Source organism: Kogia breviceps, chromosome X (genome assembly GCF_026419965.1).
Source record: "Kogia breviceps isolate mKogBre1 chromosome X, mKogBre1 haplotype 1, whole genome shotgun sequence".
NCBI classification, from domain to species: Eukaryota; Metazoa; Chordata; class Mammalia; order Artiodactyla; family Physeteridae; genus Kogia; species Kogia breviceps.
The window spans coordinates 122,240,808-122,260,231 of NC_081330.1; the positions used below are offsets into that span (position 1 = coordinate 122,240,808).

At 42.3% G+C, this 19,424-nt stretch overlaps 1 protein-coding gene across 2 annotated transcripts in view; it reads right to left on the reverse strand.

Moving 5' to 3' along the window:
* ZRSR2 (zinc finger CCCH-type, RNA binding motif and serine/arginine rich 2) overlaps positions 1–19,424 on the reverse strand; it is a 31,886-nt gene that overhangs the window by 1,967 nt on the left and 10,495 nt on the right. The window contains exons 6-10 of one of the 2 annotated variants that reach the window (XM_059050855.2): positions 17,627–17,665; positions 16,903–17,021; positions 5,055–5,268; positions 1,502–1,557; positions 613–722 (exon numbers count right to left, since the gene is read on the reverse strand). In XM_059050855.2, the coding sequence (XP_058906838.1) occupies positions 613–722; positions 1,502–1,557; positions 5,055–5,268; positions 16,903–17,021; positions 17,627–17,665 (538 nt within the window). The remainder of the gene's footprint in view (positions 1–612; positions 723–1,501; positions 1,558–5,054; positions 5,269–16,902; positions 17,022–17,626; positions 17,666–19,424) is intronic. The other variant, XM_067023975.1, reaches the window with a different exon arrangement.

Sequence of the window (19,424 nt, forward strand, 5' to 3'; positions counted from 1 at the left end):
ATGGTTCGGCGAAGCCCATCTGATAGAAATCAAAACAGAACGAGCCCTTCAAAACTGCCAGCTACTCAAAGGACTGACTCATTTCCTGACTTAGCAGCTACCGTCTGATGAGTCAGCCTGACTGAATGTGCCCTGACCAGGTTCTACAGCTATAATCAATCTTAACGACACAAAAGCGTGTATTTCAATAAGGCAGGAAGTGTCACAGGTAATGTTTTCGGTGGCAAAGATGACAGAAGGTTCATTAGGGATAAAGATGGGGAAAAAAACCCAGCTCAAGTGAGGAGCCAATGAATAGAAAACACTTCTGAGACCGCAATCAGGAGACGGTGTCTCTGATAGACACAACTTCTCAGGCCTCCTGCAGAGCCCACGACTTCGAGCACTGACTCTGTCACCTATACCTTGTGACCCGTCACCTCATCCACAAAGTGACCCACAAGGTCGGTTAACAGGTCTAAACTGTGATGTACTGTATGTAATGATCTTTGCTCATCTACCAGGTGAGGCAAAAGCTACGCTTCACACCTTTAAAAGGTTGGGTTTTTTCCCTAAAACGATCCCTTTATATGACAGTGGAACAGTGGGGAAAACAGACATGTTGTATTTTACCACAAATTGCCATTTTCCATCGGGTCACTGGGCAGAATTCGCACTGAAGCTGCCGTCCTGCGTACCACCGTCCATTAAACAGAGAAAGGGCTGCTTGGCATTCTTCTTCCCTTTAAACCACAAATTAAAGGATGCACTTTGGAGTAACTTTCTAATATGCAGATTAACCCTATTGTTAATTAAGCCTTGTATTTGTTTACTGTAGGACCACCCAGTTCACGGCTTTTGTGTTACCTAAGGAGTCCTCATTACAGCATTCAAGGTCCTGAAGCTCACAATTTATTCAGGAACCTTTTCGTTTTTTAGTTTTTTTAACTAACCCTCCCAGAGGTTTTGATGCAAGGAAATCGACTTGAGTCAAAGCTTCTTAAACCAAAAGACTGGACCATTCAAAATGCGGAAGTGTTTTCCGTTGTCAGTGCCTGTTCCTTCTCAGCTCAGATCGCTGTCCTTCCTATTATTCAATACAATGCTTAATTTATCCCATTAGCCATGGCGGCACAGGCAGACAGCAAGACGAAAAGAAACAACACACTAACTGCTTGCTCTCTTAGCGGGCCAAATGCACACTGAAATTATTTGGGGTTTTTATTGGGGGTTCTCTATTCTAGTTAGCCCTTTTCAGTTTGTGTTTTAATTTTAAAATTATATAAGTAAAAAATTAACTATATTGCAAAAAATTAAAAACTCTCTAAGTATACGAAGAATGAAATACAAATGTATAATTTTCTAATCCTTTCCGTATTTCTAGGTCAGCTCTTAATATTTACATTTTTAAAAATACCATGCATATGAAAGCTATATATTCAGTGGAAAAATCCCAGATGTCAATGTAATCACAACACTATATTGTGACAAATGTGAAGATGTTTATGTTCAGAATACTTACGATTGATACTGAACATACACATTGCCCCTCAGATGAGGTTCCAAGTTGCAGCTGACCTAAGGAGCAATGAAGAATTAATTGCATCATTAAAAAACAAACAAAACAAGACAAAAACCTAAGGAAAAGAAGCCCTCCAGTCATCAAATGCATTTTTTGTCCAGGCCAACATTACCAAAAGTTGTTATTAATCAGAGATTCCAAAATTAAGATACTACGCTACTCTCACGTCTATTTAAGGCATACTTCAGCAGACGGTAGTGTCGCCGGCCCCAATTACCTGATCCCTGTTCATCCTGATTCTTTTTTGTCCAAAGACATGAAATGTTTCACACATGCATAAAAATACAGAGATTATTTTTAAAAAAGAAAAAAAATACAGAGACTAGAAATCAGCCCCTATATACACCACCCAGATTTAACACTAACATTTTCCATTTTTGACTGAGAATGTTTAAATACATAAAACATGAAAGACCCAGTTGAAGCCCTTCCATCCTATTCTTCTCCCTCCTCCATCACATAGATGAACGCTATCCTGAGGTTGGCTGTAACCTTCACATTCCAAACACACACACACACACACACACACCCCGAATCTACACAGACACAATACCCACAACCACATACATACACACAGACAGGCATATACACATATATCATATGTGTGCCATAACATACATACATATATTATGTATAGACATACAAAGAAGTGTATGTCTCTTATGTACATATGGGTATACACATATTTATGTACATATATGCTAAGAAACACGTATATAGATAATATACAGTATGGCTTTGTACATTTTAAAATTTTACATAAATAATATTTATTTCACATCCTTTTTTCAAGATGTAATCATGTAAACTTAATGACTCATTTAAAACTACTGAATACTGGCTATATCAAATTATCAAATCTATTTATCCACTCCTCTAATGATGCATATCCAAGGTGCTTCCAATTTTTCATCAACAAACAGCGATGCAGTCAGCATGCCTGAACGCGTCTCTGGGCGGTGGGACTTTGTCTAGTGTGCATGACCGGAAGTAGTATGCTGATTTGTAGGATCCATGTACTTTCAACCTCACTAGATACTGACAAACTGCTCTCCAAAGTGGTTTTACTAATTTACACAATCTCGCCCATGCTTGATAATAGAATTCATAATTTTTTGCCCGATGGGTGTGAATAACATCTCATTTTAATATGCACTGTTCCCATTACTAGTGAGGTTGAACACTGACCATATGTCTTAAAAAATGACAAATCTGATTTCGTTTTACATAATGGTATAAAAAGGTCCTCAAATATTCATACTAATGTTTAGCATTTCTTTTCAAAATGAATCTATCAATATAATTTTACATCTTAGTTGCAGAGTATTTTTATTAGAGCATCCCAAGAGAGGCAGGATGCATACTGACTGACAGTACTGACTGACACCATCCTTAGAAGGAAGGCTGGGGGGCTTCCCTGGTGGCGCAGTGGTTAAGAATCCGCCTGCCAAGGCAGGGGACACGGGTTCAAGCCCTGGTCCGGGAAGATCCCACATGCCACGGAGCAACTAAGCCCGTGCGCCACAACTACCGAGCCCGTGCACCTAGAGCCCGTGCTCCACAACAAGAGAAGCCACTGCAACGAGAAGCCCACACGCCGCAACGAAGAGAAGCCCCCACTCACTTCAACTAGAGAAAGCCTGTGCGCAGCAACAAAGGCCAACGCAGCCAAAAATAAAATAAATAAATAGATAAATTTATTTAAAAAAAAAAAAAAAAAAAGAAGAAGGAAGACTGGGGACTTCCTTGGTGAGCCAGTGGTTAAGACTTCGCCCTCTGCCTTCCAATGCAGGGGGTGCAGGTTTGATCCCTGGTCAGTGAGTCAGGGAGCTAAGATCCCACATGCCTCTCGAAATCTTAAAAAAAAAAGAGAGAGAGAGAGAGAGAGACAGAGAGACAGAGAGAGAGAGAGAAGGAAGACTGAAAGGCCTCAGGAGGCCACGTCAGCCACACCAGGGGCCTTAGAGATCATTTAAGCCAGTGGTTCCCAAACACCCGTTATTAATTTTCCATGATGAATGTGATGTTTTGGAAATTTTTCTACTAAAAATTTATTACACAGCTTTCCATTTATAACTGCCAATGTGATTAGAATGAGCCTGGCTGACAGAATTCTCAACAAAAGGAAAAAAAAACCCCCACGGTTAGTAGGTACGGCCTGTTGCAGATAATGGGGGTGATTTCCATTAAGCAGCCTGAGGTGTTGAAAGCAGCTCCAGCACTAACTTCCCAGAAGCAGTACGACGAAGGGACCCCATGAGGGAAAACACTGATGCAGTCCAGTCCTCGCCCTTTCGGGATGAGGAAAAGGCACAAAGAGGCAAAGGGCCCACGGCGAGTCGCCACACCAGCCCCTCAGTGGTGGTTCTCACGTGGCGCCGAGTGGTGTGGGGCCAGGCACTTAGAAGTACTGTGAAGCCGGGAAAGTGCATGCAACAGAAAGAAAAGGTAAAGGGGAAAGAGAAATTTTGAAAGAATTTTTTAAAATCTTGAAATTAGTAGAAAGAAGGATAGCCTTGAATTTCACGAGGGCCGCAGGTGCTCTGTTTCTTGGCTGTTCCAACTTTCCACTGTCATTTCCAACTAGCAGAAAAAACTCACAGCTTTATTCCGATCTCTTTCCAAATTATGGGCCATTTCCCCCATCCTAACATAACAAAATCATTCAGCTTCAGATCTGATCAAATCGCAGACAGCGGGAGGCTTCACTGTGTTAGGATTTGACCGCTGGGCCCAGGAGCAGCAGCCATTACACCTGACTTCACGCCTGCTTTAAGGAATGTTTTAAAATAACTCTGTAATCTGAACGCTTCTTTTACCCCCTATGCTGCATCACAAACCATGACTCTGGGAACACTATGTTCAGTATGGAGAGTATCCAGTGAACAAAAACAAAGTAAAAATAAAAAAGGAAAAGGAATCAAGGTTTATGTTCTTGGGTAGCTCCAGAAGAAAGAACATGCACCTTGGGTAGAAGCTGCAAGCAGGCACCATCAACACAATACAGTAACAACAAATCAACCACCTCGGTAGGCGGAGTAAGTAGAGGATTGTCACACTCTGCTCTCCACGACTCTAGGGGAGACCGACCACGGGAGGCAGGGCATTCCGCATCATACGCAGCCCCTAAGCGAACGCTTGGATACCCATCTGCAGAGGACCTTATGCAGAGAATTCACAGGCTGCAAAAGAATGGGACCATAAAGGTACTGAATGGATGAAGTATCTTTTCCCATCAAAACCTCAGAACCCAGGAAATGTCATGCTAGTACCTCTTTAAGATTTCAAGTAGTACCTCTACCGTACCGGCAATGAGGTGGATGGAGAGGGAGAGAGAAAGAATTAACATTTCCTTCCAATATGGCGCCAGGCCCTGCACCATAGCGCAAGACCCACCCAGGCGGAGAGCCTGTGCCCTCGCTTTCCCATCCCATCCGGTGCTTCACAGGGAGGCGAACTAGTCCCGTCCTCCACGCGCACTGCATGTGCCCACCTTGAACTGTATCACTTTCCCCACGTTCTTGAACTCGGGGAGCACATCGTCATAGAAGTCCAGGAACTGCTGGTAGGTCTCCTCTTCGCTGTACTCCAGACTTGCGTCGGGGTCATAGTCGTCCCTTCTGCACTGCTCCATCCCAAATGTCGTAAACATGCTTTTAATAAGAAGGGTGGGACTCGATGCCGGGAAATTGTGTTTACGTGAACACCTGCGTATGAAGGAAAAAATTCAGCATTCCAATGGTGAGAAATTACACATAAAAGGCTTGCTTTAAACTGTGAGATAAAGACTCAAGCAACTTAGCTGCTTCAACTGAACTGTAAGATGATAAACCCCATTCAGACTTTAAATTTCAACACTTAAAACTGTTCTAAGGGCTTCCCTGGGGGCGCAGTGGTTAAGAATACACCTGCCAATGCAGGGGACATGGGTTCGAGCCCTGGTTCGGGAAGATCCCCCATACCGTGGAGCAACTACGCCCGTGCGCCACAACTACTGAGCCTGCGCTCTAGAGCCCGCGACCCACAACTACTGAAGCCCGCACGCCAAGAGCCCAAGTTCCGCAACAAGAGAAGCCAGCGCAATGAGAAGCCCGTGCACCGCAACAAAGAGTAGCCCCTGCTCGCTGCTACTAGAGAAGGCCCGCGCGCAGCAACAAAGACCCAACGCAGCCAAAAATAAAATAAATAAATTTATATTTAAAAACTAGTATCTAGGGCTTCCCTGGTGGCGCAGTGGTTGAGAATCCGCCTGCCGATGCAGGGGACATGGGTTCGTGTCCCGGTGCGGGAAGATCCCACATGCCGCGGAGCAGCTGGGCCAGTGAACCATGACCGCTGAGCCTGCGGTTCCGGAGCCTCTGCTCCGCAACGGGAGAGGCCACAACAGTGAGAGGCCTGCGTACCGCGAAAAAAAAAAAAAAGTACTTAACTAATATGTTTCAATTGTAATTTACCCCTTTTAATAACGACAGGTCTCAAATTGGACGTCCGGGAGCCATTACAAACAGCATTCCATATATATGGAATGTGAAAAAAAAAAAAGGTTCTGATGAACCTAGGGGCAGGACAGGAATAAAGATGCAAACGTAGAAAATGGACCTGAGGACACGGGGAGGGGGAAGGGTAAGCTGTGACCAAGTGAGAGAGTGGCACGGACATATATACATTACCAAACGTAGGGTGGATAGCTAGTGGGAAGCAGCTGCATGGCACAGGGAGATCACCTCGGTGCTTTGTGACCACCTAGAGGGGTGGGATAGGGAGGGTGGGAGGGAGGGAGACGCAAGAGGGAAGAGATATGGGAACATATGTATATGTATAACTGATTCACTTTGTTGTAAAGCAGAAACTAACACACCATTGTAAAGGAATTATACTCCAATAAAGATGTTAAAAAAAAATAACTTTGGAAAGCTGTGATACATTTTTGTCCTCCTAAAAGGATGTTTGAAGTTTTCTTTTGATTTTCATATTCAACTGTGGTGTTGTAAACAGTGCTAATGTAGTGAGAGCTAAGCAGGCAGGAGGGAAAAGGGGGGGGTCAGTTTAGAATTATTATTGTACAATTGCTTATTTTCATTGCTCTTTGAGGATTTTCCCTCCTGCATGGTGTTTTGCCATCTCATTAAAAGAGTAACTCTCAAAGACATCATCCTGAAACACCTGCCTAGCGAAATGGAAGGAGGCAGGCTTTTAAGAGCTCTGGCTTTATTTTCTCTGTGGCTTGACCGAGTTTTCATGCTTTACCCAAACTGACAGATGCAACTGCAAGTAATGTGCACTGTTTAAAAATTCAGCTTGCTTGATTTTGCGGACCATGCATTCCCTCCAAGCTAAGTTTAAAAGGCCAGAATGACTGCTAGCCTTCGCTGGTGGCACTGGTGGCTCTGGTGGCGTGGGGACTGTTGAACGAAGGAGCCGGGTTCTCCTGTACCAGGGCCTATGGGAAAATGATCTGCCACCGTGGGGAGGTGAGGGGGCAGGCTGATCCGAGGAAATAAGAGTTTCTCTTATTTCCTATTCTTTTCTATATTGGTGGTTACTAATTTTAAACCGTCTTGGCATTTCGCGAGTTATTCAAAGGCCCCAAATCCTGGAGGGTGGGGAGGTTTGTGCGAGTGAGGTGGGTGGGAGGATCTGCCATTCCCGTTTTCTGTTTTGAGAGTAAACACTCTTGACTAAAAGGAAAGTGCAAAACACCTTCTCTCCCCCATCGACCATGGGCCCAAAATTCAGACGACGAGTCCGTGAGGGAAATAATGAACAATTTTCTAGCCTTTGTTCCTCTTCGGGTTCAAAAATATATTACAAAAACCATGGGTGACAGAAAGGGCTTTTACAGGGACTTAGACACCTAAAAATCACTTTCAAATAGAATTTCAAAACAGAAACTCCCCAGGACAATTCATATACTACAGCAAATTGGGTGTTTGGGTACTTGGACACTGAATTGCAAAGGAAAGGTTTCTTAAGATAAGCGTTTGTGTTTCCAATTTCCCCACTTGGCTCTTTATGATAACAGCTTTCATAAATAGCATAGCAGTTGAAACATTATTGGAACAGAAATGCAATTACATGCAGATGTTGTCCTGTGATTCACTGCTTTGTGCTGCACACATTTTCAAGCTGGAGGAAGAACAAGCAGGTCATCAAGTAAATGCTCTCGGCCGAGCTCCGCCTACTCTCCTGACTTGAGTTATCTCATCTCTGCTGTTAGTGTTGCCACGATCTAGTCCTCCGTGGCCCTTCCTGGCGGCCTGTTTCATTGTGCAATGACTCCAACTACCGTCAAGAATGTCTTTTCATCCAACATAAACGTTCTTTACTTAATCCAAACCTGGTTCTTTCTCCATCATTCCTGTTCCAAGGCAGATAAAAAGACCACCCCATTTATTATTATTAAGTTTGTCATCGTTTTTACCTTTTGGTAATGTCACATAGTGATCAGAGCTATGAAGGTGATAAAATAGGACAATTGAGATGGAACCACTGGAGGTGTGATGGGTGGTGATGTCCTTTCGGGTTGTCATTTATCATGGATGGCCTCTTCCTGGAGAAAACTTCTGCATAAATTCTGAGGCTTTAGGGGTTAGCCGTGAAGATGCCAGGTGTATCTGTTTCCTATCGCTGCTGCAACAAATTATCATAAGCTTAGTGGCTTAAAACAGCCCAAATTATTTTTTTAAAGGTCTTTAGGTCAGAAGTCCAACACAGGTCTCACTGGGCTAAAATTAAGGTGTCTCCAGGGCTGCGTCCCTTCTGGATACTCTAGGGGAGAATGCGCGCTCAGCTTCTAGAGGTCAGGCTCAATAGTTGTGGTGCACGGGCTTAGGTGCTCCGCGGCATGTGGGATCTTCCCTGACCAGGGCTCGAACCCGTGTCCCCTGCATCGGCAGGCAGACTCTTAACCACTGTGCCACCAGGGAAGTCCCCTGCTAGAGGTTTTAAGCAGAGTATGGCACGATCTGATGTATATTTTTAAAAGATGGTTTGGGATGCTCTGTGAAGAATAGACTGTGGAGAGGCAAGGGCAGAAGTAGGGAGAGCAATTAAGAAGCAATTATGAGAGACAGAAGATGGCGGAAGAGTAAGACGCGGAGATCACCTTCCTCCCCACAAATACATCAGAAATACATCTACACGTGGAACTGCTCCTACAGAACACCCACTGAACGCTGGCAGAAGACCTCAGACCTCCCAAAAGGCAAGAAACTCCCCACGTACCTGGGTAGGGCAAAAGAATAGGGACGGGACCTGCACCAGTGGGAGAGAGCTGTGAAGGAGGAAAGGTTTCCACACACTAGAATCCCCCTGGCGGGCGGAGACTGAGGGTGGCGGAGGGGGGAGCGTTGGAGCCGCGGAGGAGAGCACAGCCACAGGGGTGCAGAAATGGACAAATTCTTAGAAATGCACAAGCTGCTGAGACTGAACCAGGAAGAAATAGAAAATATGAACAGACCAATCACAAGCACTGAAATTGAAACTGTGATTAAAAATCTTCCAACAAACAAAAGCCCAGGACCAGATGGCTTCACAGGCGAATTCTATCAAACATTTAGAGAAGAGCTAACACCTATCCTTCTCAAACTCTTCCAAAAGATAGGAGTGGGAGGAACACTCCCAAACTCATTCTACGAGGCCACCATCACCCTGATACCAAAACCAGACAAAGATGTCACAAAGAAAGAAAACTACAGGCCAATATCACTGATGAACAGAGATGCAAAAATCCTCAACAAAATACTCGCAAACAGAATCCAACAGCACATTAAAAGGATCATACACCACGATCAAGTGGGGTTTATCCCAGGAATGCAAGGATTCCTCAATATATGCAAATCAATCAATGTGATACACCATATCAACAAACTGAAGGAGAAAAACCATATGATCATCTCAATAGATGCAGAGAAAGCTTTCGACAAAATTCAACACCCATTTATGATAAAAACCCTGCAGAAAGTAGGCACAGAGGGAACTTTCCTCAACATAATAAAGGGCATATATGACAAACCCACAGGCAACATCGTCCTCAATGGTGAAAAACTGAAACCATTCCCACTAAGATCAGGAACAAGACAAGGTTGCCCACTCTCACCACTCTTATTCAACATAGTTTTGGAAGTTCTAGCCACAGCAATCAGAGAAGAAAAAAAAATAAAAGGACTCCAAATCGGAAAAGAAGAAGTAAAGCTGTCACTGTTTGCAGATGACATGATACTATACATAGAAAATCCTAAGGATGCTATCAGAAAACTACTAGAGCTAATCAATGAATTTGGTAAAGTAGCAGATACAAAATTAATGCATAGAAATCTCTGGCATTCCTATACTTAATGATGAAAAATCTGAAAGAGAAATTAAGGAAACACTCCCATTTACCATTGCAACAAAAAGAACAAAATATCTAGGAATAAATCTACCTAAGGAGACAAAAGACCTGTATGCAGAAAATTATAAGACACTGATGAAAGAAATTAAAGATGATACAAATAGATAGAGCGATATACCATGTTCTTGGATTGGAAGAATCAACATTGTGAAAATGACTCTACAACCCAAAGCAATCTACAGATTCAATGCAATCCCTATCAAACTACCACTGACATTTTTCACAGAACTAGAACAAAAAATTTCACAATTTGTATGGAAACACAAAAGACCCCGAATAGCCAAAGCAATCTTGAGAACGAAAAACGGAGCTAGAGGAATCAGGCTCCCTGACTTCAGACTATACTACAAAGGAACAGTAATCAAGACAGTATGGTACTGGCACAAAAGCAAATATTGATCAATGGAACAGGATAGAAAGCCCAGAGATAAACCCACGCACATATGGTCACCTTATCTTTGATAAAGGAGGCAAGAATATCCAGTGGAGAAAAGACAGCCTCTTCAATAAGTGGTGCTGGGAAAAGTGGACAGCTACATATAAAAGTATGAGATTAAAATACTCCCTAACACCATGCACCAAAATAAGCTCAAAATGGATTAAAGACCTAAATGTAAGGCCAAAAACTATCAAACTCTTAGAGGAAAACATAGGCCAAACACCCTATGACATAAATCAGAGCAAGGTCCTTTTTGACCCACATCCTAGAGAAATGGAAATAAAAACAAAAATAAACAAATGGGACCTAATGAAACTTAAAAGCTTTTGCACAGCAAAGGAAACCATAAAGAAGACCAAAATACAACCTTCAGTATGGGAGAAAATAGTTGCAAATGAAGCAACTGACAAAGGATTAATCTCCAAAATTTATAAGCAACTCATGCAACTCAATAAGAAAAAAAAAAAGCCAACCCAATCCAAAAATGGGCAGAAGACCTAAATAGACATTTCTCCAAAGAAGATATACAGATTGCCAACAAACACATGAAAGAATGCTCAACATCATTAATCATTAGAGTAATGCAAATCCAAACTACAATGAGATATCATCTCACACCGGTCAGAATGGCCATCATCAAAAAAATCTAGAAACAATAAATGCTGGAGAGGGTGTGGAGAAAAGGGAACACTCTTGCACTATTGGTGGGAACGGAAATTGATACAGCCACTATGGAGAACAGTATGGAGTTTCCTTAAAAAACTACAAATAGAACTACCATACGACCCAGCAATCCCACTACTGGGCATATACCCTGAGAAAACCATAATTCAAAAAGAGTCATGTTCCAAAATGTTCATTGCAGCTCTATTTACAATAGCCAGGACATGGAAGCAACCTAAGTGTCCATCAACAGATGAATGGATAAAGATGTGGCACATATATACAATGGAATATTACTCAGCCATAAAAAGAAACGAAACTGAGTTATTTGTAGTGAGGTGGATGGACTTGGAGTCTGTCTTACAGAGTGAAGTAAGTCAGAAGGAGAAAAACAAATACCGTATGCTAACACATATATATGGAATCTAAGAAAAAAACAAAAAGTCATGAGGCGCCTAGGGGTAGGACAGGAATGAAACACAGACCTACTAGAGCATGGACTTGAGGATATGGGGAGGGGGAAGGGTAAGATGTGACGAAGTGAGAGAGTGACATGGACATATATACACTACCAAACGTAGGGTGGATAGCTAGTGGGAAGCAGCCGCATAGCACAGGGAGATCAGCTAGGTGGTCTGTGACCATGTAGAGGGGTGGGATAGGGAGGGTGGGAGGGAGGGAGATGCAAGAGATATGGGAACATATATGTATAACTGATTCACTTTGTTGTAAAGTGGAAACTAATATACCATTGTAAAGCAATTATACTCCAATAAAGTTGTTAAAAAAATAAAACAATAAAACTGACCAATATATTGGATCTCATTAAAATGTAAGGTTGGGAAGTTATTTCCAAGTTCAGATGCCGTTCAGCTGCCTTTTACTGAATTTCAGGAAGCCTTACACATGTGGAAGCATAGGGAAAGAGGAGATGCGTGGGCATGACGGACCGTGATGAAAGGCGCACAGACACCAAGCATGGGACTCCGGACCAGGTGTGAACAGTGCAATCCTGGTTCCATACAATCGCCAACAAACCCGACACTTAGAGAACAGGGTATTCTGAGAGTTTCAGCTAAATGGAATGCATTTCATAGTTTTCATGGCATTTTTATATTCTTTTTCTGATCCTTGCAAACTCTTAGGACAGCCAGGGCTAGTATTTTCTCCACTTTGAAAGAAAGAAAGTGAGGCCTAGAGAAGCACACGTACCCAGGTCACATGGCTGGGGAGAGAAGATCCCAGAGATCCGAGCTAATCAACAGTCTACTGCCTGTGTGTTAGATGATGTGCTAAATGTAAGGAATTTCTCTTTAATGAAGGTTAACCATCGTGAAGAACAATTTTCTTTTCATAGCTTAAACTGGACCGGGTTGTAACTGAGTAATTTTTTTAAAAAAATCTTTTTTATGAGTTTCCTTTCTTATTTACTTCCTTCTCCTCAAGTAAAATGAAGGAAAAAAAATGCAGTTTAAGATTGCAAGTCATCAAAACTTTCCTGATTAACTTTCTAGTTTAAAAATTAGTTAAAACAAAAATTTTAGAAAAAAATCCCCAGAACTGTGGAAGAAAATAAGTTGAAAAACAAGGCAGGTGTTAGGAAAAAACAATGGCCCTGAAAGGAATAAATCTTTAACTCATGCTCACTTTCCATTTAGTCTGTAACATACATCTGTACACCTAGTGAGACAATGCACACAGAATGCCCCACATACACCATGCCCAGCTCAGAAATGTGCAATCTGTGTTCATTAAAGTGAAATTTTCTATTTTTCAAAGGACCCTCCTAGATTATTCAGTCAGAGACCTTGTAATGAGATCCATCCTCCCAAGGACAAATACTCACAGAAAAAAGAATGAGGGTTCAACCTGGTTGGCAGTGTTAGGAGAACCAGAATCTTACAAGTATGAAGCACATACAGAATTAAATGAGAAACCAATTTAACAAGGTTAAAATTCTCATGGGATTATCATATCTGAATGACTTTGGCTCTATTACCCAGGATATCAAATGAACACTTGTGAGTTTTGGAACAGTGCCAAAGTCCCCGTCTAGGGAAAAATCCACCTTGGCCTAGAGATAGTCCATATAATCTGAGTGTATTTAAGGCCAGCCCTACAGGTTCTACTGAAAAGTCAGCTTAGACAAGAGATATTTGGGAAGGCAGTCTAAAGTTGTGGTACCAAACCCATGTGATTCTCAGAATCACCTGGGAAGAACTGAGATTTCTCAGGTCCTGCCCTAGACCATCTGTTCAGACCTCAAAGAGTGGGGAACCCATGTTTTCAGAGTAACTCCCCACCTGGTCCTGAAGTTAGTCATGTTTGGGGACTCCTGGTTTAGGCCATGCTATTTACTCAGATCCTTGAATCAAGTAAGATTGCCACAAAATCATGTAGTTGGACATTACCTTAACCAAAGGACAGCCAATAAATGGCATGGGTCTCCAAATGCCCCCTCAGGTAGAGCTAACTGACTATGCCTCTTCTTCTTTTTTCAGGGGAGCACTCCAGGCACCCACTACCTTTTTCCTTCATAGAATCAAGCTACATGCTAAAGGTAGGCTGTGATTATTTACTGAAGGTCTTTGTGAGAAACATTTTCATGAAAATTACATATGCAACTGTTAATAAAACATCTATCAAAGTTACTGTCCACCTTCCTACTCAATGTCTTTATACAGTATTCCATGGGAGGAATATTTAGACTCTGATGCCTGGAAAATCTTTGTCTTTCCAGAGATCCCACTCATTTCCTTTTTGGTAAGAACTACATAGCTCATTTCTGCCTGGGATGGATACAACTCCAAAGCCAAACGTATTGTACATTCACAATAACTCACTTTCTTCTCCTTTCCCTGCTTTCAATTTCTTTTATTTTATTAAACTTAGTGTAGTAGATTGTGAGCCTTATTTTATTTTTTATAAATTAATTAATTTATTTTTGGCTGTGCTGGGTCTTCGTTGCGGTGCACTGGCTTCTCATTGTGGTGGCTTCTCTTGTTGAGAAGCACAGGCTCTAGGCATGCAGGCTTCAGTAGTTGTGGCACGTGGGCTCAGTAGTTGTGGCTTGTGGGTTCTAGAGTTCAGGCTCAGTAGTTGTGGCGCACGAGCTTAGTTGCTCTGCGGAATGTGGGACCTTCCCAGGCCAGGGATTGAACCCGTGTCCCCCGCATCGGCAGGTGGATTCTTAACCACTGTGCCACCAGGGAAGCCCTGTGAGCCTTCTTTAAATCACTTCTGGAAACAAGTGAGGTATAAATAACTACTCTGATTAAAAAATTTTACTTTTCATCAGTGATTATGTTCTTTTAGGACCAAAAAAAAAAAAAAAAATTGAACTCCCCTCAAAGCTGTGACTCCATGTGCAGAAAGGTTCTAGAATCAAACTCGTACTAATTACAAAAACAAAGCAACCAAAGAAATGCTTAGCTTATGGGAGTGCTTGATGTTGTGACAGACCTTAACAGAAAAGAACAGTTGTATGATCTGGAGCAAGTCACTGGGGCTCTCTGTGAAAGGGGAGCAGTACCTTTGAAGGGATGGTACTCGATTTTGTAACTGCTGGTTTCATGGAATCTTATTTCACAACTGATCACTTGAATCATGCAAATACCCAAATCGCTCTCATACTTTTTTTTGATAGTTGTGATGGTGAAATTTCACATGCCTGTGAACATGTTAAGAAAGGTTCACAAACTAATCTGACCACCGTCAATATTTCCTTGAAACGGCTTTCAGGGATGGGTTCTGAGAGCCTGACAGTCCATTCCCCCTTTCACAAATAAGTCCTGTCAACTGATTTCCTGAAACCACTTGGGACATCTTCCCTTCTCTCACTTATGCCCAACAGAAGACTGCAGAATCCGATGACCACAGGTCTTCACATTTAGGGAAATGTTAGAGACACATCATAATTGAGGACTCCTGCAGCTGGGAAACCTTACACACAATTTGGTTCAATCCCCCACCCCTACCCCACCCCTGCCAATGCAAAGGTAAACTCGCACGGAGTCTCAACTGTCTTTCAAAGCTAATTCACTGTACACTTTTTCTTTGGTGGGGGATGTTTTACATCAATCAATTATTACTATTTTGATGAAATTAAACATACATTTGAGAAACACTTCTAAGGATACGAAGGGGGGTAAAGTCTTTCTCCCCTCCTTAGTTCCCAGTTCCTCAAGAGGAGACTTTCACTATTGACCGGATCCTGTGAATCCTTTTGCAGATATTCTGGGCATATACAATCCCAGCTATAAAATATAAGAGGAGTCACAAATCCTACATTAGTGACTCTCAATCCTGGGCACATCAGAAACACCTGAGCACATTTCAAAAATTAGGGTGCCCAAGTCTCAGAAACTCTGATTTACTCAATTTGAGGTAGGACATAATTTTTTTCAAGCTTTCTAAATGATTCTAGTGTGCATCCAGGATTGAGAACCACTGCTCTTAAAAAATGTAAAATGATGTGAGGGCTTAAATTAAAAAAGAAAGAGAAGGCTAGAGAAGGTTCATATTTTCAAAGAAGGAAATAAAACAGCATGGGTAATTTTATGAATAAAATATACATGAGAAACAACATACAGTTTCTCATTAAATACATATGAATTTGCCTATTCATATCCCCCCGCCCCACCCTTTTTTTTTTCGGTACGCAGGCCTCTCCCATTGTGGAGCACAGGCTCCGGACGCACAGGCTCAGCGGCCATGGCTCACGGGCCCAGCCGCTCCGCAGCATGTGGGATCTTCCCGGACCGGGGCACGAACCCACGTCCCCTGCATCGGCAGGCGGACTCTCAACCACTGCGCCACCAGGGAAGCCCTTCATATCCCTTTTTATGATGAATAGGACACTAAGATATAATTAGATCTTTTCTTCTGCAGAATGAAAAGTAATAATTAGATTTTGCCTCAGATGGATTTATTCACCATTATGAATTATTTATCTACTTTAAGCTGTTCATTCATAAACAAGCCAAATTATAAAACTCACCATTGCCTGGCATATAGTTGGTATTTAAATATTTGCTAAATGAATGAAAACATCAACACTTAGTTTTCCACATGAATGTCTTGTTTTAAAATCACTGATCCAAAAGAGGGAAACAGAGTGTGTCAGAGAATAAGGGCAACAGTAACAAAATGAAAATACAAGCAAACAATCAGAACTTGCCATGGGCCTGCCACGTTCTCCCTGCTTTCCCTGCATTCACTCACAACCGCCTTAGAAGAGGGCTTAGTTGCTCTGCGGAATGTGGGGCTTTTAATCCCCATTTTACAGGTGAGGGAACTAAGGCACAGAGGGCTTAAGTAACTTTCCCACCTTGACAGCTGCTAAAGCCAGATGTGGAACCTGGTGTCTGTTCCTGAATCAGAGCAGGCTGAGAATGCGCATTAGAATTTTCCTCTACTCACTCAGATACTGTCTTTCACAGATATCCCTTTGGGCAGGCCAGTTTTTAAAGCCTCTTTTGTGTACAGTGTTTGCCATTCAAAAAATAAAGCCAGCCTGCTCCAGTCTTTTGAAATAGATTATTTCCCCATCCCAGCTGTTCCATGTGGACTAACACAAGGGCAGGAAGGAAATAAAAGCAAAAGGTCTTCAGACAGCTGTGGGAGGAATGCAAAGGAAGCCCTGCCAGAGAACTGGACTAAGCCCACCCAGAGAAGAGGTGTGGGGGTGTGGAGGGAGCAGGGGATGCTCAGCTGGGGGAACTGGAGCAGCAGCAAGAATGCAGCAGACGCCTGACTATGAACACGTCAAACTCCAGCCCGTGCCAACGCAAAAACCTCAACATTTTGAGTCACTTAACTCCGACACAATAAAGCAAAATTGGTTACCTATCTCCAAATCTGCAAGCTCCCGTTTTACTGTAGAATGGACAATTAGCTCGGTCTTTTTCCATTATTCTTAATTCCATGGGTGGTTCTGGGTTTTGCCATGTGGTGCCATTTTCCAACTGTTAAAAATAACCATGACTTTACTTGGTGTTAAAAATCCATGAAGAAGTAAATGTTTAAAAGGTATTCAAATATTCTGGTCAAAAATAAAAACAGATTCATGTAAGAACATACACATTCAAGTTGTATCACACTATCTAGACTCTACAAACAACTGTCGTGAGACAGGGGCTATATGTCTCTCCTGGCTCCCAGTCACTAACCGTCATCAGGCGTCACAATGGCTACCAGGAGCCGTCACCAAGGTTTCCCTTCTGTCCGTCCATTCCGAAAAGGGTCAAAGGATTTCTTAGGGAACCACCCCCTGAAAGCGATCTCAGTTACTGTGAATCAAGTTAAACCATCCATCTGGGCGTAAGAGTGTGCGATGTTGTTTACACACACTTTAAGGACTATAAACAAGTCCAGTCCACCAGGGTGATCTCTGCTTTTGTTCATCAGTTCAATTTTGTTGTTGCTGCTGTACAAAGCACAGAGCCACACAGGTGATTCCCACATTCAGACAGGATCTAAGTAGCTTACCACGAAGTTAACATTATTGGAAATATTGTTTTTAAAGAAATGTTCATCGGTCTCAAATTCTTAATGAAAGGTTTTGAAATACCTCATTTTCAGCCTGCTCCAGCATCTTCTGCACGGCTTCCTACAAATGATGCAAACACAGGACTAATGAAAACCTCAAAGCCAGGTAAGTCACATCTGGTTTCTCTGGTTAAGAATCTCATGTGTCACAATTTTTAAAAAAATTATGCACACAAAAGGCTTCAGGTTCTATTTGCTTTCTAGAGTATAGATCTTCGGAAAAGCTTTCAAAAGACGTATAGCTGAGAATCTTCATTCAACTAGGACATTTAACAGCACACATTGCAAAACATAGTCCTCTAATAAATTCAGTAAGAGTAGTATTTAGTAGATTGGAACATATATTCCACATTCTAGTTTTTAAGATGAGGTATTAGTGAATATCATAAAAGACAATGCTAGCTGAAACATCACAGACATTTAACAGATGCTACATGAACAGCAGCAACTGGGACTGATGAAAAATTTCAAACTTTCCAATAAGGCAAAGTCAGTCCTGCAATATGCCAGTAAATTTTGACCTCCTTGGCATTTAAATAAGTTTTAAATTATGTTCGATAGACTTCTCTTCCTTAGCTCCTCAAAGCATCACATAGAAGACTCATATGTCTAGCTGCTTACTTGATTAACTCTGCCTGGCCACGTAAGGGTCCTCAGTAAAACTTAACATGGTCAAAACGAACCGTACTCTTCCCTACCCCTCGCCCATCTAAATGCCCCATCTCAGTAAACGGTGTTGCCATCGGACGACCTGCTCAAACGAAAAAGCTAAAAGTATGACTTGAATTCCCTTCCCCGTCCATTCAGCATACCAGCTAGAGTTCTGTTGACTGTGCCGCGCGACTCACCCCAAATCTCTGTACTTCTCTGTATTAAGCACTACTGTCATCCAAACCACCATCATGTCCTGTCTGGAACAGCAGCCTTCTAACTGGTCACCATATATCCACTCTTGCCTCCTTGGTCACCACTCCCCACCCCCGCCCCCCATTCTTTATACAAAAGTTAGAATGATCCGTTAAAGGTAAAGATATAAATTAGATGAAGTCACTCCCTGATTAAAAACTCTTTAATGGCTTTCCATGACACTTTAGGTAAAATCCAAACTCGTCCTTCCCACCCAGGAGGCCTTACATGAATGACCCTGCCTGACTCCCCCCCCACCCCTGCCGCTCTTTCCTTTGGTCTCTAGGATTCAGGCACCCTGACCTCCTTTCAGCTCCACGCTCAGGGCCTCCCCCCTCAGCCTGGAGACCTTCTCTCTGAGCTCTCTGCATTCAGGAGTCCGCTCACACGTCAGCTCCTCCTTGGAGAAGTCTTCCTTGACAGGCAATCGAAAGAAGTACTTTCCTACCCCAATCACTCTGTCACATGACATTCTGCTTTATTTCTTTTTTTTTTCTAATGCTTTATTCCTTTTTACCACTTAACATTACCTTAGAGCACTTAAAATGATCTTTTTTGCTTGCTTATACTCAGTTCTGCCATCTAGAAACCGAACTCAATGAGCACAGATCTTTTTCGCTGCCCTATCTCCAACCCCCAGAGAAGCATCTAGCTCACAGGAGAAACACAGAATGCAGATCCCTTTATAGATGCTTAGAATCAACTTCATTTTACCCACTTCTCCTTAATGTCTCACCAGACTTCCTTTGAAACAAAAGCGTTAGCTTTTATCTGGTGTCAGAAAGACCTCAATTGAAGAACATTCCACTGTTAAAATGGGAATTTATTACTCTCTATTAAAAAAATGACAAGCTCCAAACAATCTTCCTGCCCCCTAAAAACTTAGCATGCTCTTGCCTCATCTGGAAAGCAGT